Here is a 22,221-nt window from a genome sequence, read left to right as displayed (position 1 = left end):
CTCCTGGTTTTACGTAGACCTGAAAGAGGTGGATGGGTACTGACTTATCTGTGATCACTCAACCCTCTTTACAAGGATAAGTGCTAGTTAATTGCAGAGAAGAGACTAAAACTCAAATTCCTGACAATCAGCCCAACGCTCTTTCAATGCACCTGTTAAAACTTACATACCAACACCTCTAATAAACACTAAGAGTGCGGAGCACTCTTCTATGTGCTATACATCTATGAACCCCCATTTTGCAGATGAGAGAATTAAGGCACAGAGAGAAGAGGTAACATGCCCAGAATTACACAGCTTACAAGCGCCAGAGCTAGGATTGAAACCCAGGCACTCTGGATCCAAGTCTCTCCTCTTAACTAAGATGCAATGTCGCCTGACTCTAATCTCCAAAAGAAATTAATTGAGTGCTGTAACTGAGTGTTGTTTAGAACAGAAATGAAAAATGAAATCCTTATCTCCTGAGAGGGTGCTTTGTGTAGCTGTTGTTGTTGCTACTGTTGCTGGTTGCAAAGGAAATTTTGATGCCTGGGAATGTGGTAGGATAGGGTGGATCTTGGCATTGTCATTTGCTGTTGTCAGATTTGTGGTGCAAGACCAGCTGCGGGAGAGGATAGGGTTGCTCTTGGAGAAGGGAATTCCTCAACACCTCAAAAAGAAATCCCTCAACTTGTCTCTGTACCACTATGGTTTGTGACCAGTTTAAGTCCACAGAAACCAAACAAACCGTGTCACCAAAGCAACAGGTGTCAGGTTGTACACATGCATTTTATAGATTCCCCAAACACAGCTATTGTTCATGATCGGAAAAAACTCAGAATCCAGAATCGGCAGGGTGTGCTTTGAAATGCATTTAAAAGGGAATAACAGTATACAATCAAAAATGCTTGTTGATGAAAATGATGGAGAATACAAATCTCTCTCATCAAGGTATGCAGAAATTTAACGTTTTTAGCTTTGACAATGACATCTTCTTGGAAAGGGCTACTGCTCTTTTGCAGTGTAGACAACATCCCCTATGTGATGTGTGCAGCCACTCCATCTTTGTCTTTAAGCTCCTATGGTATAGGGATCGTGTCACGGTCTTCATAAAAGAGCTCAAAAACGACCACTGCCACCTGAAAGGTGTTATATCTGAGCTAACCGTAACTCCCCAAATTTGCTGTGCTCAGGATCCAACTCCAATTCTTATGTGTTCTTTCTCTACTTAGAAATTTTAAACAGCCTTGATATGAGTCTGCCTGTGTCTCTTTAAACATACAATTAAAAAAAAAAAAAAAAAGCTCTGTTAACATAATACTCTTGGTGAAAGGAAGAAATGCTAATTAAGTCTAATGCATCCACTCCATTTGGATAGAAAGAGTTCCAATGTGTGCATTTCGCAGTGGCAATTACCGAATGGTACAGTAAGTCTGTATGACAAGTGTGGAGGCATTAGGATCCTACCTTATGTGACACAAACAAATGACTCAAAGAGGAATTTGACTTCATGCCAATCTTGAGATTTTCCTTCTACCTTAAACAAGTCAAAACAAGTGTACCCTTTCCTAATACTGCCCCTAAGTGCTTTGTTCTTGAATGCTACCAGTGTGCCCAGAACTCCTAAGAGACATTGGTATTAGATTCTTCCTTCCGGATCAAGTTCACGTATTCAACAAGTATCTACCTATGTCCTCCAAAGCTGGTAAGGATTTGAGGAAATCCTGCTTGACACAAGTGATGGTAATTGATCTATATTTAAACTGTAGAATGTGATATAACTGTGATTACAAGATGCTAGAGTCAAATGGGTTCAAGTCCCAGTTCTATCATTTTCTGTCTGAGCTGGGGCAAACTTTTAAACCTGGAGTTACTTTCTTTGTAAATGAAGCGGTCATGGGACCTAGCAGTTGATACCGCATGGGATTGCCGTGAGAAGCAAGTGAGATCGTGTATTGAAGGTACTGAGCAGAGTGCCTCATACAGAGTGAGCCTTGATTATCAACCATCATCACAACAGGGTAATGATACTCAGGAGAGGGATGCAGAAGAAGAGCTAAGAGGGACTTGCGAAGGGCCCGGTGCTGGTCCTCAGCCCACAAATGAGGAAATGCTGGGCAGAGAATTCCTCCTGGCCGGCACTAGGAAGCCAAAAGGCTAGGAGCGTAGTAGGTCTGTTAAATCAATAGGCACATTAGGAGAAGCATAAGCCAACGTTCAAAAAGGAGTAATGACTAGTCACCCCAAGAGTCAGGGGACGCCAACAAGGCTGCCAGCTGGATTTAGAGTAAAACAGAGAAGCTCAGAGGAGAACCAGTAAAGCTCGGACCGTGTAGCGTGTGTGCCTGAAGATTCTCCTCTCGGAAAGAAAACCTGGGCATCTAAACTGTCTGCTCTGACAGGGTGGTCAGCAAAGGACCTGACGTCTCCTCAGGGAGGAAAAGTACAGAGGGAAACTTAGCAGGGGAGAGTGGGGGGCTTCTTCCTGTTGGATGATGATCCAGGGGAGGCAGGGTCAGGATTCCTCTTCCAGGAAACACTTAATTCCTACCCCTTTATAAAACAGCAGGGGTCCACAAGCTTTTTCTTAAAGGCCCAGGTAGCCAAGAGTTCAGCTTTGCAGGTCCTTCAGTGTCTGGCGCGACTCCTGTAGAAGCAGGAGAGAAGCCACAGACAACGCAAGAATGGGTGCAGCTGCGTTCCAATAGAACTTTCTTTAGCAAAGTGGATTTGGCCCCCAGGGCCTTGGTTTACTGATCTTGGGTCTAAAACATGTGGACAAAAGGCTACAATGATAAGAAATACTTTACAATCTCTTATCCATCATTTCCTCTTTTTTTTTTTTTTCTCACAACCCTGTAAAGTAGCTTCTTATAAGTTAGGTTCAGATATTAAAAAAGAAATCTCAGTAAACTGAGACGAACAGGTGGCAGGAAGAGTTGGAGGGCTTTTGCTTGAAATATTTGCAAAATTTGAAATTGTTATCCATGTAAAACATAGTCTGAGGACTCTGGGGACAGCGAGGGTGTTCCAGAAGCAAGGAAGCAGTGCAGACACTTTGGAAGCGAGGGAAAAAATATACAGGCGCAGTCAAGGACAAAATCTTGGGCTAGATTCGTTCCTTTGAAGATTCTTGTACTTGCCTCTGATCTTCCTCAAATGGAAACTATGTTAATAGTATGCGCTGAAATAAAATGGGTATCAGAATGCAGATGTAGGGTATGCTTTCAGATTCACTCTAAAGCATTCAGATCTCAAACTCTAAATTTTAAATTAATCCAGATTTTCTTGTACTAAATTCTCTTCTTTTCTTTCTAGGATGACTCAGTGATGCCCTTCTAAAAAGAAGCATATAAAAATATGGTTGTTTCTTTAAACTTTTGCAAACCAAAATAAAACAAGAGTTAATTCCAAAGAATATAATTTTTTCCTATAAACATACAGATGCATTCATATAATCACTTAAAAGAAAAAAAAAAAACTCCTTCTGACTAGTATTCATCATAAGAAAAAAAAATTGATTCTGAGCTGCCTTCTGTTGTGGTCACAAAGTTTAGTAAGTGGACAGGAGAAGAAATAAGCCTCTTCCCTCCTGAAATCAAGAACGAAAGAGTCTGGGAAGTGTTATCAGCGGTGAGTGTACACTTTTAGGATCAACCTAAGACCAGCAACTAAAAATCTAGTGGCAAAATGAGTGTCAGCAGATAACATCCAAGGGAACTGAGACAGAAAACTGATATGGTGGTACTGAAGGGCTGAACTCTCAAACTTCATATTTAGGGGATTTCAGAAAATGAATGATAAAAAAATTAGATATTTTTAAGACTTACTTCTGCTGCCTCCTTTTTACAAACCTTTAATATCATCTAATCATCACTGAAAATATTCTTAATTCCCCTTTTTTATTATATTTTAACAACTTAATGGAAAAATTTGCCCATGAACTAAAATCTCTTAAGAAAAATTCAGGCTAAAATTATTCAATGTTTGAAAAGCTTTTAAAATATACAAGGCAGGGTAATGAGGGGGTTAAGAGAAGAGGCTCTGGGTTCAGTCTGAGACCCAACTGTGTCTGGGCAGTTTCTTCTCTGTGCCTCTCTGTGAACTTTATAGAAATTCCACATCTATAAATAATATAGTAATATTATAATGGTAGTATCTACTTTAATGCAATGATGGAAGAATTAAATAAGATAATTAATGTAAAGCACTTAGAATAATGTATGGCACATTTTAAAAACAAATATATTCATTATTATTATGACAAATTAACAAATTCTTCATCTATTACTGGTGTAAAGGCATTGTATTCAATTCAAGAGGATGAAACCAACTATTTACATTGTCCACATATGTAATTACTTATGGATAAGCATTGGCAGGTGAAAGATTAGAACTTCAAATTTGAGAAACATCCAGAACGCCTCAAAAATATTTCAACATTCACATCATACTCATTATTAGAATGGCCATTCTTAAAAAAATAAAAAAAATAAAAAAAGAAAGAAAGTAAGCATTGGAGAGGATACAGAGAAATTAGAACCCTCATTCACTGTTGGTGGGGGTGCAAAATGGTGCAGCCTCTATAGAAAAAAATATGGAAGGTCCTCAAAAAATTAAAAATAGAACTGCCATATGATCCAGTAATCCCACCTCTGGGTATTTTAACCAAAAAATTGAAAGCAGGATCTCGAAGAGATATTTGTACACCCATGCTTATTGCAGCATTAGTCACAATAACCAAGAGGCAGAAACAACCTAATGTCCATTGACGAATGAATGGAAAAAGGAAATGTGGTGTATACATCTATACATCTAATGGAATATTATTCAGCTGTGAAAAAAAGGAAATCCTGACATATACTACAACATAGATGAACTGAGGACAGTATGCTAAGTGAAACAGGCCAGTCACAAAGACATAAATACTACATGATTCTGTTTATAGGGGGTTCTAAAGTAGTTAAACTCATAGAAACAGAAAGTAGAATGGTGATTACCAGGGGTTGGAGGAAGGGGAAGATGGGGAGTTGTTATTTAATTGGTATAGAGTTTCATTTCTGCAAGATGAGATAATGTTGAAGATCTGTTGTACAATAATATGCATATAGTTAGCACTAAGGTATTGTACCCTTAAAAATGGTTACGATGGAAAATTTTAACTTACATATTATGTTATGTGCATTTTATGTTATGCTTTTTACCACAATAAAAAATAAAATGAATTGGACTTCCCTGGTGGTCCAGTGGTTAAGACTCCACGCTTCCAATGCTGGGGACGCGGAGGTTCGATCCCTGTTCGGGGAACTAAGATCCCACGTGCCGCATGGTGCGGCCAAAAAAAAAAAAAAGAAAAAGATGTGAAAAAATAAAATAAATAAAAAATATGTTGGAACATCATTTCTTTTACATATAAATTTATATTAACTTTTCGTATAAACCAGAATACTTTACCAGCATCCATTACCTAATTTTGCGTTCAGGTAAAACTTCTGAAATGGTGTAATAAGAGAACTCCAATGACCAGGCCTGTTGAATCCCAACAACTTAAAGCAACTTCCAAAGAAACTTAATTAATGCCCTATGTATACTTTATCACTTCTATGATGTTATCTAAATTTATCAAGTAATGATCAGAAAAATGAATCATTGCCTTGGGCTTTACCAGTAAAGAAAAAAAAATTCTGACCCATGCCACTGAACGCCACCCTGCCATTCCTCACAACCTGTCTCACAGCTTCCAAAACCTGAATTCTAACAAGTAACAAATCCTCAGGATTCAAATCATATACTCCTGCAACTGATTACCCAAAAAAGTGACCCACATTCGCACCAATAGGAACTTCAGACAGCAGAACTCTCATCACTCAATTTTTTTGTTTTCTTTCCTACCTTTAGGGTGAACATTTTAGTGTATCCTAACTGGATTCAGCCAGAACCAATTCTGAATTTATGGGAAGAAGGATTTTATCATGCAATTACTTTAACATATGTTAAAGCATGCACTTTGAAAAATATGAAGTACAATGTATCTTTCCTACTATTTGCGCTCAAGCATTTAATATGACGCTCTGTAGACGGAAGCCATTCTAACAAGGTAATTTATTGGTTATTCTCTGAACGAAACAGCATTATTTGTCAGGGCTTGGTTCTGAGTGAGGGAGAACCAAGAGGAAAGAATGAAAGCTATTAGAATGTTAAGAGAGGTACTGATACCTTTTCTTGGGAGTTCATCTTGTTATCAAAGGACAGCCTCCAGCCTCTTCATCAAAACAGTCATCAGATAATACTAGGGTGACCTGGGTGCAAGTCCAGTTGTCTGTAGGCAAAGTATCAGCCACACTCTACTACCTAAGAAGTCCCATCACAGGTGCAAAAATCCACCTAGCTAACAGACAAGAAAGTAAATGGGGTTTTTAAAGAATTAATTGGAACTGATCCATGAAGATCTTCCAACCTGAGCATGTGAACAACACAAACTTCCTTCTCACCAGTGATTTGCTGGAAGAACTGGTGTGGAGTGCTGGGAGAGGTTGTGGATTTGACCAGTGGTAGGCTGGGGCAGGCTAGGAAAAGAGAATTACTCGTCAACAAATACCCTGGAGGAAACGGCAATGCACATGCTTCCTTTCCCGTAAGAAAGTGACTTTATCCGGAACAGGTAAGTATGGATGGCACAGGTGGACCAGGACAGTGGAACCACAGAGGGCACCAGTTCTCACGCCAGCTCCACCTACAATCAGCACCTGGGAGCCCCTTTCCTTCCTGGCTGCTACTTCTGAGGACACTGGCTCAGGTGAACCATGGGAAATGGATTTTATTTTCTGAGTACAGAGGGTTTTATTTAAGAAAAAAAAGTTCACAGAAATTTAAAAAAGAGAGAGAGCATAGCCTCTTAAGTATGCATATGTAAAGATAATCCAGAATAACATTCGTATTTTTTTTTGATTCTATAACGTAGGCCGTATCAGAGTAGAGTCAATGGAGAATATACTAATATTACAGATATATTAGAAATTTAGTTAAAGTGTGAAAATAGAACTAAGTTTAAAAAAATTACTAACAAGCTTGTCCTTTTATTAATTGTAACTATTGCACTTTTAAGAATTAGCAATATTACTACATTTTTTTTAATAAATAAAAATAAATGCAATATCATTTACCAGAGGATCATAAAATGCATACTGTAATTTCTTCCCAACCACTGTGAAATAACATAGACAGTAGAAGAGAGGGTCACTCGTTTTGCAAATATACTGCTTAGGAAAGTGAATTGTGTCTGCCTAACTTGACTAATTATCCAATCTCACTAATTTGACAGTGAACTACAGTTGGACTTTTTACCATGGCATAAAAAAGTTTCATTGCAAATTCTTTTCCTCCTTGAATGCCACTGGCATATACCCCTTACATGGGATAGGTTCCTATCTACTGTCACCCAACTGGACAACATACCCTCTCAGGAGGTTAAAATATGTTGATTTTAAATGACTTTCAAAATAGAGTAACATAATGCAATGTGTTTAATAAACATGTAAATGATACCAGATGCTGGTGTTGCAAATGTGAGTTCCTAACATCTGAAGGACAAAAAAATAGTGGGGAACATTAAATTTTCTTCTCTTTTCTTTTCCCTGATCAAAGACCAACCATGCAATTTAATCTCTGAAAATTAATCACTCTTATTTTATACAACCAAGATCCAACTTTTTGTCAGTGACTCTAAATGCTACTTCATTTTCACTTACATTGATTCTGTTTTCTGATTAGCTGGCTGATACACACATGTGTATGTCATAGTGAACAGTGAAAAGAGGCTAGAAAATTCTAATTCCTGGAAAAAAAATATTCTGAAAACTGAGATAATAGGCTAAAAAATATCATCACGATAGAGACCTTGCTTTCAATTTAAATAAATGATATGCATGCAAAGCTGTCCAGAAAGTCCTCTGATATGAAAATCCTGGCAGTCATTGTTGCCTACAAGGAAGACGAAGTGAGGGTATTTTAGTCTAGTAGCTACCCAAACTAGGGCCAGCCTTCAAATCTAGCCCTAGGTTTGTTTTGGTATGACCTCAAGCTCAGAGTGGTTTTTATATTCTTAAACAGCTTAAAAAATAAAACAAACCAAAATTGAGTACATGACAGAGAAGGCATGTGACCTACAGATCCTAAGATATTTACTATCTGTTTTACCCTCTGGTCCTTTATAGAAGAATTTTGTTACCATTAGCTCCTCAACAACCTCAGAAGTGATGACAGTTTAGGCCAATTCCTAAAGGTCAGAACAAACCATGAAAAAGGAATCACTACTCATTTATCCTGAGAAGTGGGTCCACTAAGTCAAAACTGAGAGAGATCAAACTGTAAACTGTGCTGTTTCCTAAAATATCAATTCGCATAACACATATTCTTTACCCACAAAGAAAGCCTGCAATACTAAATTTTACTATTAAAATAAACACTGAAGCTAACAACTAAAGTAGCAGGAGAATAATATTTCTCATTGATAACTTGGCAACATTCATGCATTTCAAAAACTCAGACAAAATTGGCATCACATGCAAGGAAAAGTGGAAAAGTCCATTAAACATAACAAAAGCAAGCTCGGAGTTAAAGCAAATGAGGTTTAGACAATATTTCTTTTGAAAATATCACCTCAGTATTTAATTTAATACTGCATCCAAACTGATAATCACTGAGATTTGTTAAGTCAATGAAGACAATTCCATATTATTTTGAATTTTAATTTTAGAACATATTCGTTTTAAAGGTGCTATGTACAAACCGGGATAGTTATTTTCTCTAAATGCTATTTAAGTTAAACAGATAATACCTTATTATTTTCCTTGGTAAGGTTCATATGATGTACAGACACTCAATTTGTAAGTTATTTCCGCCAGTGCTGCAAATATTCTGTTCTGAGACTAAAATAGCACATGACGGCAAAGAAAATGCTACATCCAGGAAAGGTCCCCTAGGACTAAGCCGTCTACTTCAGGAAGGAGTCAACAATTCATGGTGGAAAATAGCAGACCCATAGACTGTGCCCATTCACCTTGAGCATATGCCTTCCTCCTCTTAATGCCCTATGATTAAGGTGAGATTTAGGCTCTTATCAGTGTCACCTTTGGACTCAGACTAGGAGGGCCCCCCACCTGAAAGCCCTGGGCTCTAGAAAGTATCACGGTGCAAGCCCTTCCACAGGCTAAGGACACAAGCCCTGCTTGTACTGCATGATCCCCAGTACCCGGGACTCCTGAATTCCCAGAATAAGCCCCTACAAACCCCGTTCCAGGACCTGCGTGGCCCTCTCCCCTGGGTCGCTCCTCTGGAAGATGGCCTGGGCTGGACCACAGTGCCGGAGTGCACATTACGAGGCCTGTGCGTGGTCAAGGTGCAGCTGTTAGGAAGGGGTGGATGGGCCTTGGACATGGGGGCAGGGGCGTCCACACTACGTACCAGACATGATGGAAGGCAGAGGGGAAGGAAGAGAAATGGGCTGGGCTGCAAGCTAAAAGCTGGCTCTCCTTCTACTGCCTCTTTCTGACACAAAACTCCTAAGAGTCTAAGAATTAAAAACGCCAAGCTAGCCTCCCAGGCCATTGTGAAGGCGTATTTGTCAAATAAGAGAACACAACATATTTGACTTAGCAGTTTGTTATCTTAATTTACAAATGCTTACATATTTACATACACAATAGGTGGGTGTACACTGTCTCAGGTCCCATGAGCATCCGCAGTGGACTTGGTTCTCATGATGGTCCCTCCTAGATTTCACGCTGCAAAGACATTCTGCTTTTTTATTTCCTGAATCCCATATTCAAAGCTTAGTTGGGATATTTTACTCAAGCGATAAGATTCAGGTTCCCTTTCTGATTTACCTAGTTTCCCATCCACAGTCACAGAAAAAAAAAAATTAATTGATCACCATAAAACTACATAAAACCAGGGGAATTCTCTAGTGGGCCAGTGGTTAGGACTCGGTGCTTTCACTGCCGAGGGCCTGGGTTCAATCCCTGGTCAGGGAACTAAGATCCCACCAGCCGAGCAGCACAGTCAAAAAACAAAACAAAACAAAACCAAAAAAACTATATAAAACCAATCAAATTTCCAATCGGTCCACCTAAATTCCCTCTAATATAAAAGGGCACTATTGCGAAAAATGGCTACAGGGAGAGAAAGTTTATTATCAGAGCAAAAGGGGGGTAGCTGTGAGCTGAGAAGCTCACAGGTCCTTCTAGTTTAGCATCAAAGACATCTATTTGTCCTAGAGTATTTGAACCACCCCGTGCTTGAATAGTCCAGTCATACTGCCAGTATCAACCAGAGTCAATCAATTATTGAGCCCTTACTATGGGCCAGGTGCTTTGATAGTCTCTTCATTTAATCCTTACCACCTGGGGAAGGGAGGCACAGAGAAGTTATGGCCTCTCAGCAGGTAAGTGGCTAAGACTTGGACCTGGTTTTATATGAATCCAAAACCCATGCTAGAAAGAATATCTTAAAAAAAAATAATCCCCTATTTTTAAAATATATAATATACTCTTTTTAAAAGAGGGGGGGAATGCCATATTTCTAGCATAAGAATGAACGGTTGAAATGGTTATATTAATAAATACATACAATTTATTTTACATATTCTTATATAGACATAAAAACTTCAGGGGGCTAGTGTTTTGTGAATTAAATAATGAAACATATATTGACTTTGGGGGGATATAAAGATGGTTTCCTTCTCTTACCTCCTTAACAAGAATCCAGGGAAAACTCTTAATGAGAAGGTACCGAAAAAAAAAAACCCCACAGAAGTTCCCACTCATTGATGAATTAAGGCCAAACTAGAATTAGAAAAAAAAATCAGAATAACGATATCACACACAAAAATTAATAAGCCTAGAAAACAACAATGAAATCATTGCTGCCATTGTAACCCTGTGGGATGACAGAACAGTCAAAATCCTCTAAAAAGTTTTTGGTCAGAAAAAAAAAGAAAAGAAAGAAAAAAGCAAACTAAAACCTTCCAAAACTTTGACTTTTACTTAAGTGTTGACCTAATTCAATAGTTTTCCAATGATAACTTGGAAACAGTCAATAAATAAAATATGCCTTTCTGGTTGACTTTCACTGAAATTTATGATTAATTGCCTTTCGCAACTAGAATACCACATTCAGCTTTGAAAAGAACAATTCTCATTACTTTTCGCAAGAGGCGCTCTGGATATATGTTCTTTTGGCTCTAAATTTAAGAAGTATTTTGTCCAACTATTAAAATGTATTACATATTGGATAACCAATCTTAAATTATTATCACAAGAAATAAAAATTTTAAAGAGGAAATATTCCCATGACTATGGCTTTGAATATATATGTCCCTTAGTCAAGTCAATGAGACCAGAACCAGGAAGCCACACTTACCCCCTTGGCCATAGTGGCTATGAGATGGTGGGAAGACTTGTTCTTAAGGGCAGTTGCATAATCCTTTCTCATTCTGCGGGAGAGCTTTAAGGGAGGGAAGGGAAAGACTACCATCGGTCAAGGAGAGTTTGGCTGCAATGCTGCCTCAAGGCATGAGAATGGATTCTATGGTCCCTTCCACATCAGACTAAGCATCTGTGATGATGCAACAGATTCGGCCACTTTCAACATCTTCCGAGTTGAATCGCTATCACTAGTTGGCCAGAGGAAGGAGGGGCCGTTCCAATCTCCCTTACAATTACCGCCCTAATTATTACATTACACTTTCACAATTTAATCCCTTTATTTGCCTCACTGCCTTTTTGGGGCTAAGTGAGCATCACGGCGCGATGCCCGCTGATGTAGCTAGCAGGGTAGCAGGGCAGCAGGAGTGCCACCCAGCTGCCAGCTACAAGCACAGCCAGGTGGGCAAGCCCAGAGTGCTAATCCGGACAGTGACATGTCTGCTGCTCAAAATCCTTGAAAGTTGCTGTCTCCAATATGGAGTAGAACTGAGCACTATACGTCAATGCCAAGAATCACCCTGTGGTTCACCCTGTGAGGCTTTTGGTAGCATTTCAGCATCCTAAGGAAGAATCAGTGATAGAAGTGCAATTGTTCTATTCCAGGGATCGCTCGGTAAGTAACTATTGCACGGCTATTAATAGCTAAGCGATAGGATTTCTTTCTTTTTTTTTTTTTTAAACAACTGTCAGGAAATGTTTTCACATAGTTGTCCTATCTTTGGAAAACATACTGAGGACCACGTTGTTTCAATCCTCCCCGCTCCCAAAACAAAAAACTTTGGTATTCCCTCAAAGCAGGAGACATTTATAAGAGGAATTCACTGCAATCCACAAACCTTTGGGAACCAAACTTTCATAAAGTGTTGCTAAGCTGAAACTCAGGCCAGCACAGTGCCAGGCCCACAGTAGGTTTTTAGTCAATATTTGTTGAGTAAATGGGAGTGATTTTCACATTGAGACCATTTTGCTTATACCAGTGTACACAGTATTCGTTAATTTATCCCCAAACACTCCCTTATCTTTGTGTAGTTAGACCCCGAGCTGTGTAAACTGAATTAACAAAACCAAATTACTAACAGTTTAAATTTGAGATGTTCTGTAGCATCCATATTCTAATACTGTTGGACAATGGGTGGTAGGAACCCAAAGATTTGAAGTGTGTTTTCATTCTCAAGTTTTGCAATCTAGTGAGTAGGCTGAAGAGATACTTTCAAATGCCCCAAAGTGGGAGGAAGCTTTGCATACAGATCATCATTGTTTTTATTTACTCACTTTACATGTGATTTTGTATTTCACTTTATCCAGAAGCATTCCTTGAGGTAGGTATTAACGCCTTCAGTTTATAAATGAGAAGAAAGAAAATAAAGATCCAGTGGATGAAGGATTTTTGTAAGAAAATGCTAATAAAATATGGCTATGGTGATCCATTAAGTATGAAGATACAGCTATTAAAATATTTAGGTAATTCATACATACGCCACACTAACTTGGCTTGTGTTCTTCCGTTAAAACTACGACAGGCCGTGAAAAGATTAGGCTGATAGATCCACTCTGTTATGTAAGGGTTATGCTATCTTGAACAACTGTGCACTTTAACTCTTTAACTGTGTATTCATCAGCCATACATCAAGGAAGTGATTATGTGATAGATAGCACAAAAGCAATGGGAGATGGTACCACCTGTTCCACTAAGGACAATCACAGATCTTCAGTGCTACTGGGTGAAAAGACTTGCCCGCCCACATGCTCGTAAAAGGAAAGGGTAGAAGATTACTCTCTGTGCTCATAAAAGGGTTCAGAATCACCTTTTGTTAAAACATTTAGAAGGATTAGAGTTTAACAAACATCATCTCCTTTGCACTTTAAAAACCAGTAAGCATGTCACACAGTTATTAAACTGATTTCAGTTATGTCCAACAAGGGACCAGTAGATGACCAAGAAGAGTTGTCGGCGGTAAATCAGCAGCAACACGGTAATAGAGCTGTGGTTCTCAAACTCGGGTGAGCATCAGAGTCACCTGGAGGGCTTGGCAAAGCACAAATTGCTGGGCCCTCCCCCAGGGATTCTGATGGAGGTACTCTGGGATGAAGGATGGGAGTCTGCATTTCTAACAAATTCCCTGGTGATACTGATAGCGGCCACACTTTCAGAAGCACTGTCACAGAACACAGCACAGTATAGTGCAGTGGCTCTTAACCTCGGCTTTAGATGAAGCATTAACTAGGAAGCTTTCATAAATCCCCGCTTGCCCTGGCTGCACCCAAGGCCAATTAATTCTGAATTTGGCAGTATGAGCCTAGGCATCAGTATGTTTTTTATGTCTCCAGGTGACCCCCGTGAGCCTGCAAGGTTGAGAACCACTGACATGAGGGAAAACACACTTGTATCTATAACTGGTTAAGAAGATACATTTTGGGTATTTTTGTTTTGGCCGTGCTACGTGCTTTGTGGAATCTCAGTTCCCCGACTAGAGAGTGAACCCGGGCCCTCAGCAGTGAAAGCGTGGAGTCCTAACCACTGGACCGCCAGGACTTTCCCAGAAGATACGCTTTGTAAACCACGGAGCAGAGCAGAATAGAATCACTGGTGTGCTGGGGATCCTCAATAAACAACGATTCTTTCCTTCCTCTATTTTCTTCAAAAGTGTATCACAAAGGATCTAAACAAGTGAAATGTAATTTTCTGTAAGATATATATCTATAGCTTTGAAAAGGAGCTGAGTTTTGTATTTGTGGATTCCTAGTTTAAAGGGTCACATACAAATTTTAGTCATGTTTTTCTACATTTTTCGGTGGGAAATAATATTGTTATTTATAAATCCGGAGATCTATAAAGGTTTGGGTATGTCTTACATACGTTGGAAGCATATTTTATATTTTGGTACAGTTTGGAAGCTTTTTCATACAAATTTATTAAAAAGGTGGGGAAAGTACATCCAACCACAGGAAAAGAAGGAAGGGCGTAGAAAATTAAATTTGTTTAGAGACGTGATTCTCAAAAGTGTAGTTCCTGGACCAGCATCAGCATCGTCTGAAAATTTGTTAGAAATATAAATTTTCAGACCCCCTACCCAAGACAGATCTAATGAATCAGAAGCTCTGGGAGTGGGTGATCTGCATTTTCACAAGCTCTCCAGGCGGGTTTGATGCACACTCTAGTTTGAAAACCACTGGTCTGAAATATTTATCATTTCAGCTATACGAAGAACAGAAGAGGTAAAAGCACTATTTATCCAGTGCGCATCGGTTCAGTGGCTATCCAGACCCCCACTGCTCTAATAACAGCTGTGCTCTTTTAAACTCCACCCATAGCTTATTATCATTCCATCTTTAGAGCTTGATAGTAAACGCGGAATTGATAGGGAGCATATGGGGGAATGGGGGGGTGGGGTGGGTGGGGAGTCTGTTCTACAAATCCTCCACTATCAATTTTCATCTATTTCTATTTTGTACTCAAGATAGAATTAAGAATGCACAACTTGACTAACAAGGACCAGGAAAACCAGCCAATCAACCATCACATGAGGCTGGAGGAGGATGGGTATCGCCAGGTGCAACCCTCACTCACCTTGAATCGTCCTCTTGAAGAATGCCTTGCAGGCTTCACAGGATGCTACCCCGTAGTGGTACCCAGATGCAATGTCACCGCACACTAAACACAGTCTCTTGGGCATCGAGTTGAGCATGTATTCGCACTTGGTCTGGGGGTCTTCAACAATGGTGCTGGAGCAGTCATCGTACAGTTTCCGGACAGGCCCACTACCTCCTAGGATAGGAGCAGAAGGGTAGAGAGGTGGCGAGTCAAGTCCGTTCTGATGGCCATTCATGGTTGAACTGTAGCTCCCGCTGGCGTCTGAAGAGCCACCTGGGCTGTGGTGGTTGACGCTGTCCGTCAGGGAGGCCGGGCTGGAGGGTTCCGTCTTGATGAAGGACGAACAGCTGGAATCAATGTGTCGATCTTTGTTTGACATTCTGCAGAGAAGCCTGAGGTTTAGGGAGGTGCAAACAGAGAGAGAAAGAGGAGAGAGTGTCAAACACAGACACCAAAAGAGGTAGAAACAAAGAGAAGGTGAAAAAATAGAGAAAGTGAAAAAAAAAGATCGAAAGGAGAAAAAAAAAAAGAGAGAAGAATTCATACGTTAAAGACATTGCTCTTTGAGAGTGCTGCATAAGAACTAGGGACTACACATCATTCTCTAGTCAATATCTCTTGTTCTACAACAAGGTAATCAGCATAAGGGCGTGACAGGGTTACATCAAAGTGCCCAGACAGGCCATAAACAAAAGCTCTAACGGATCCAGTTCCTTTCATTTTACCTTTCTCTTGGAGAACCACTGTCAATATCTAAATCAACTCTCTAGATTCTAAATTTAGCCACGGAAGAGGAGTAATTTGCAAAGTCCACATCACTTCTAAAATTACCCTTATCCTCACTCTACTTTTCTCTTCCATTTTCTGATGTTGCAGTCATTTTATTATGAGCAGAACTAAACTTTTATTGTCAAGACCGAACAGATGATTCCTCAGCTCTGTAATTACTGTTTGTCAGCACGCTTCCATAAGCATAACTGTGTCTTTTATTGATCTAAGACACATAGGGAATATATCCTCAATCACGTTGCCTCTTTAATTAAATTGCTCTATTTCCTAGACATTTAGTGATACAGAAAGACATCAAGGATAAAATGCTAGCCAATATTTAAGGATTATTTCCTAGAGCCCACAAAACAGTGAAATGATCACCAGCATTGATTAATAAATATGTACATGTGTTTACATGTGTCCGTGTCTGCATGTGCGATTTGCCACTGTTGAAGAGAGGAATCACTAAAAGCCATTTGAACCTTCAGTATACCTGTGAATCCATAAACCTGATACTTCATATTCAGCAAAGTAAGGATGTATCAAATTTTGCCCTGAAAAAATGAGATTTGCGATGGTCTCTTTTTCTCCCCTTCCTTTCGTCTTTTAACATCATACCTCCTAAAAGGAAATATGATGAAGCATCTAATCTAACAAACTCTCTCTCTTATCTAGAAGAAACAGACTGCCCCTCTTACTTTGTCAGACCCGTAAGTGATTAAATTTCTGAAGAGGTAATTAGATGAAAAGATATAATTGGTCCTATTTTCTTTCCGGTTCGCCATAGTGCAAAACCCCTTTTAGCAAAGTCTCTAGGAACCTTCTGAGAGCCCACTATAGAAAGAAGAGGTGACAGTTGAGAAACAAACTTAGATAATTGCTTCCCAGTGGAAAGTTGATTTATGGGAATCCCACAGGGTAATGGTCATTCACTCGAATTTGGGGGAGTAGTCACAGGATAACCGAAGGGATGCAATTATCTCTTTCACTATAAATCTAATGATATTTTATCACTGCACAAATTTCATGCTCTCCTCCGGGTGCCCCCTTCCCCCACTGTTCTGTTACTTTCAAACGAAGAAAAATATGGTTATTTCCTATCAGGGAATGTTCACTGAACGGTTCCGAGAAGGCGGTCTCAAGAGCAAAGCATCCAGAGCAAGAATTTGCCTCTTTCCTAGCAGATTTCCCATTGGAAGTTTTGTGCCTCTTTCTAAAGTAAAGCAAACTCAGGATGTGAAGAAAGCAAACAGGAAGGAGAAATCCACAAAAATATCTTCTTGCTTTCGCCCACCCACTTGTGTTGTCCTTTCATCAAGAACTAGTGAAAGAAAAAATATCCCCCTCCAGCCTGAACCAGGCGTCCGCTCCCTCCCGCATCTGCTGCCTTGTCCCCGGTTAATGAGCTCTGTAATTAATAGATCGCTCTCCTTGTCTCCCGGCTTGCACCCTGGGCTAAGCACTTTTCCTCAAGTCAACGTTTGAAAGAAAGCGGGTCGGCACTGACTTACAGCAGCCCTGCAAATTCCTTTTAATTTAAAGCAGTTACTCTACCACTTCACTTATTACCTTATAATTACTGGACTGCTCGCACATACATTATGATCTTAGACTACAGTTAGAAGTTATTAGGGTACTAAAACACGGTTGCTCCCCTTTCCTCTCTCTGGCACTGAATCTCTCACAGCCACGACAATGAACTCTTTTGCCATCTGCCTGCGAGGCACCATTTCTTAATCATTTTTTCTTTTTCCCAAGGAGAGTTGCTTTGAGCTGCTTGATCACAAAACAGACCACGCTTTCCCTGGGCCTTCTTTTCTCTCTCTCTCTCTTTTCTTGGATTGTCTCTGTTCAATTTTATCCCAATTTTCTTTCCCTCGGGCGTTTTCTCATGGACTTCTAAAATGTGCAGAACTCTTGACTGAGAAACAAGGCCAGGAATCACCCTCCTATTTATGGAAAGGTTATTTGCAAAGTCACCAAATGTTTATGTGTCCAATGCATGTTGTTAAGGTCTTTGAAAAATTGGGTGTCTCCAGCCAGCTGTCTCCTCGAAAATCTCAGCCCCTAACTTTGCAATAATCTGGATGGAAGCAAGAAAATTCAGGAAGTTCAAGTGGTCAGGGAAGCCTTTGGACAGTGGCAATCTCTTCTACACAAGTCTGGCCACTGTAGCTGTAAAGGAAAGTGAACATGCTGGATCGGTGCTGTAGGTTTTACATGTTTCTTCTCAGACATGAACTGCTTCCTTAATGAATACCTTTTTGCCCAGTGGAAATAATAATAGAGTTGCCATTTATCAAGTGCTTACTACATGTCAGGCATTGACCTGAGTACTTTCCAAATATTACCTCATTTAATCCCCAAGACAACCTTGTGAGGGAGGTATTACTCTTTAGGAAACAGAGCCTCAGACATCAAACAATTTCCTGAAAGTCATACAGTTTGGAAGTGGAAGAGTCGGGATTTCAACTCAGGGCTGACTCCAAAGTCCAGTGCGGAAATGTCCTGAAGCCAACAGAGAGTTTTTCAAGGTGTTCACTGACGTTTTTTAAATAGCCAAGCAAAGAGGGGTAGAGCTGGCACACACAGAGGCCCTATGACATTCACACTCACCCATGAGTGGAAAAGTGGCTGAAGAACCCACCACGCTGGCTACAAGGCTACCCCGTTGAGTCACCATCTCCAGGGTTTGGAGTGACACCGAAACAGAATCTGAAAGAACACAGTTGTCTCCTAATTACTACTTAGCTCATTACACTGAACATTTCCTAGACACCATTACATTATGCCCTAAAACTACAGTGGGTCTTAATTCTCTCCCTCTCTGTCTCTGAAATTCTACAGCTCTATTATTCAAGCCTGAGATAGTCACAACTATCTATAAATTCAATTGTCAGCTGGTGGGTTTTATTCTAGACTTCACTTCAATCTAAAATTAGAGGCACTAAAATTCACATTAACTCTAAGAGGAATGTAGTGAATAAGACTTTATTTCAAAAGAACACCTTTTTGTCAGAAAGAGCCATTTCCAAGATGATGGCTTTATCTGGAGCCAAAGAGAATAAGCCCAATTCCACATTGTGCTGTTAATGCAGAAATTTTAGGTCACATTGAATTAATAAAAATCTAAATTTAGTTAAGAATTATGAATAGAAATAACATGTGTTGGGAAAATGTGGGAAATATTTATTTTAAAGGCTCTGTAGAGTTGCTTTTATTTTATTATTTTAAGAGAAATGATGGGAGACACAAGGGAAATAGAGAAGCAACTTTCTAAAAATCTTCTCTGAGTGAACACCCTGAGAATAAACTGGAGGGAGAAACAACCATGTCAAGAACAACATTTATGTTCTTTATAAGAAACTAAATTTGAGGGATATAACAGCCTTCCAGAGGCCAGGGACATTGCAGTGCTTTAGAAAGTATTTTCAATACAGTTTGAGATACAGTCTTCTGTATTCTCTATATATTATATATATGTTCTATTATATATAATATATTATACATATATATACATTTATATATAAATTCTGATGATCCTGCTTCAACATAGGAACTTCTCGCCCAGCCTTGCCTAAGGGTTAGCAAGAGTAAAATTTATCTTTGGTGTTAGATACTAATGACCAGGCAGATAAAGCTTCTTGGTTGCTGGACTATTTAAAAATGTAATTTTTGACAGTTGATTAACTGTACGTACAGGTGTTCATGTATAGGGAGAAAGTGACAGACAAAAAGAATAAGAATCAATAAGTTGCTGCTGGAGGGGGAAAACAAGATAATCTGTAAGTTAATATTCCATTTATATTATAATTATCAAGCTTGTTTTCAGAGAGGCTACCTAGATCCAGGTAAATGTGTGACTGTGAGTGAATTGCTGTGAATTTCTGGGCAATGTGTAGGTGTCCAGAGTGGTCTACATTTCCCAGAAGGGACTTAAGCCTACGTTCCATAGGCTTATATATGATTAAATATTATTAACCCTTTCACCAAACTATTGGGTTGCCCAAAAAGTTCGTTCGGTTAGTGAATACGTTGTTCAACAGTTCTTCGCTGAAAGTTAAAAATGTGTCTTTTAGTTTTACCTAAACCCGAACGAACATTTTGGCCAATCCAATAAAAGTTCGTAATAAGCAGCTGCATTTCATCTTTTGAATTTTATACCAAACTTGAGTTCATTTGCTACTTTATTTCCCTCCTAAAAAAAGTGGTGCATCAATGCAACACATGTGTACAGATCTTCTTCTTTGGCCTTCCTGATTTTAACACCAAGGAAAGATTTTTTGAAATTTTATTATACCTATTTCAGTGACAGACACCTAAATAGGCTAAATAAATGACAACTAAACAACTCACTAGTTTATTTTCTTCCTTGTCATCCTTAAGGGCCCGAAAAGGTACCCATCATCATTATAAATTCCAAACACTATCAATTTATATCTCAAAGTTTTACATAACAACAATGGTGCCAGCAAACCTGCAAGCTTACAAATATGAGAAGACAGAGAGAGAGAGAGAGAAGACAGAATCCTTAGTTCTCTCACTGAATCAGAGAATTTCAGGGTTGGAAAGGAAGGTTATCAAAAGTCCTATCGCTCATCACTTAACCTATCCAAAGTAGGAATGAAGTTATAAGGATTGGTCGGTTTTCTACCTGTGGAAATCACCAGATTGACTATTTAAGTATTTTTGTTTCAAAAAATAAGAAGCTTTTATTAGCCTATAGGTTTTGGGTTTTGTTTTAATGCTTTAAGAAGAAAACCTCCAAGACTAAGGCAGCAGCTCCCCGAGGCCCAGGCTTCCAAGCTCATGACCCCAGCAGCTCCGCTGGCAGTCTGAGTTACAACTCCAAGCACGCCACTTTACAATGAGCTTTTTTTTTTTTTTCTCCTGCTTCAACTAATTGCACTCTCGTAAAGTGGCAAAATGTGAATCACTTAGTAACAAAATGGGCACCAGCTGCTATTGTCAAAGAATGGTGATGCTGAAGAAAGAGAAAGCAACCGAATGAAGTGTCATGTCAGAAATCAACGGTGCAACGTGTGATTTGAGAAAACATGACTACTTTACAGAGACAGGGTGTCATTATGGCATCACAGTAATACGCTGCTTTGACAACTGCTGGGTCTAACATATCATCATTGCATTAAGGTACACTGGCTTAGTTGGGGAAGGAAGAGAGAGGATTTTTTCTTTTAATAAGAAATATCTTCAGGTCTGCCTGGTTAACCTAACAGAAGGAGACCATTAATTGTAAAGAAGGAATTGTAAATCCTGACCCACACGCCAGAAAGATTAAAACACGTGCGCACATATGCACACACACTTAGATACTATTTTAGGTCTTCTTTAATAAACGTGGAGGCCCATCTAACGGGACAGAGGTCTGCATAACACGATCACAATGATTTAGTGATGCCGCTTCTTGATTCTTTGAACAAATAACTTGTGCGTTTAGTCTAAAAGACTCTTTGCAACTCACTCTGTCAAGAATCAGAGTAAGCAAACAGCTCCCCACAAAGCTGATGCTTGAGTTGTTGACAAGAGATGTAGCTAAGTTGTGTGGGAACCAGGGGCCAGCTCCTTCAAGTAACAAATCAGAGCCTCTATCTAAGCTGAACGCTTTCCCAGTTCTGTCAAGGGCCACGCGTGCTACACTAAGCAAAGAAGTTTAGGACAAATAAAAACAGGAGACTTGGAACTCATTTCTGGCCAGTCGTTGAAAGCACCCCAGGAATATAATTTCATACCTAGGGCTAAACCATGACCAGGAAGGACCTTGCTGAAACCCTATCTGCTTTTAGGGCTCCAGTGTTCAATTTTGCTCCGAAATGAGGTTGGTCGACTATCCTGATTTCATCACTGAAGTCTCATGTCCTGGGACTTCCTTAGTCCAGACAGTCTAGGATGGTTGGCCATCCAGTCGGATATAGAGAAAGACCTATAAAACCTTGTGCCTTTCCTCCTGCTGTTGTCCCTAAAACAAAGGAAGGGAAATGGATTCCATTCCTTTTCAGCAAAGAGAAATGCGCTATTCATACTGGGGGTGTTCTAAGTGTATGGGTTAGAAAGTGCCTGCATCCTATCTTACTGTGTCATTCCAGCCAGCGGCCACTGCCCAGGGCCTTGTTAAGCTATCCAGACTATTTTAGATGTAGGAAATTGCAATTGCTTCAGTTTGCGTTACCAGGTGATTTCTGATGCTTCCTGGTTGATAAACTTTATTAATGGGAAAAGAAATGGTCCTGTGATATCACAATGGGTTGCTCATTACAGTTGTTGACAGTTTCTGTATTGAAGGATTTGATCTGATGCAGGAGCGCTTACTAGTGTAATTCATCCTTAGCTTGTTTTCTTGGACCTATGTCAATCTGGGGGTGCGCCTCCCTTGTTTAT

The 22,221-nt window shown here is 39.6% G+C and overlaps 1 protein-coding gene across 6 annotated transcripts in view; it reads right to left on the bottom strand.

Moving 5' to 3' along the window:
* Positions 1-22,221, bottom strand: part of ESRRG (estrogen related receptor gamma) — a 624,815-nt gene that overhangs the window by 153,745 nt on the left and 448,849 nt on the right. For all 6 annotated transcript variants that reach the window (XM_036841541.1, XM_036841532.1, XM_036841523.1 and 3 more), the window contains one exon: positions 15,031-15,446. In XM_036841541.1, the coding sequence (XP_036697436.1) occupies positions 15,031-15,433 (403 nt within the window). In that variant the 5' untranslated portion in view covers positions 15,434-15,446. The remainder of the gene's footprint in view (positions 1-15,030; positions 15,447-22,221) is intronic.

The sequence above is a fragment of the Balaenoptera musculus genome, chromosome 1 (genome assembly GCF_009873245.2).
Source record: "Balaenoptera musculus isolate JJ_BM4_2016_0621 chromosome 1, mBalMus1.pri.v3, whole genome shotgun sequence".
Taxonomy (NCBI): Eukaryota; Metazoa; Chordata; class Mammalia; order Artiodactyla; family Balaenopteridae; genus Balaenoptera; species Balaenoptera musculus.
The sequence above is the reverse complement of the archived record's forward strand: the minus strand, read 5'-3'. Positions and strand labels throughout refer to the sequence as shown.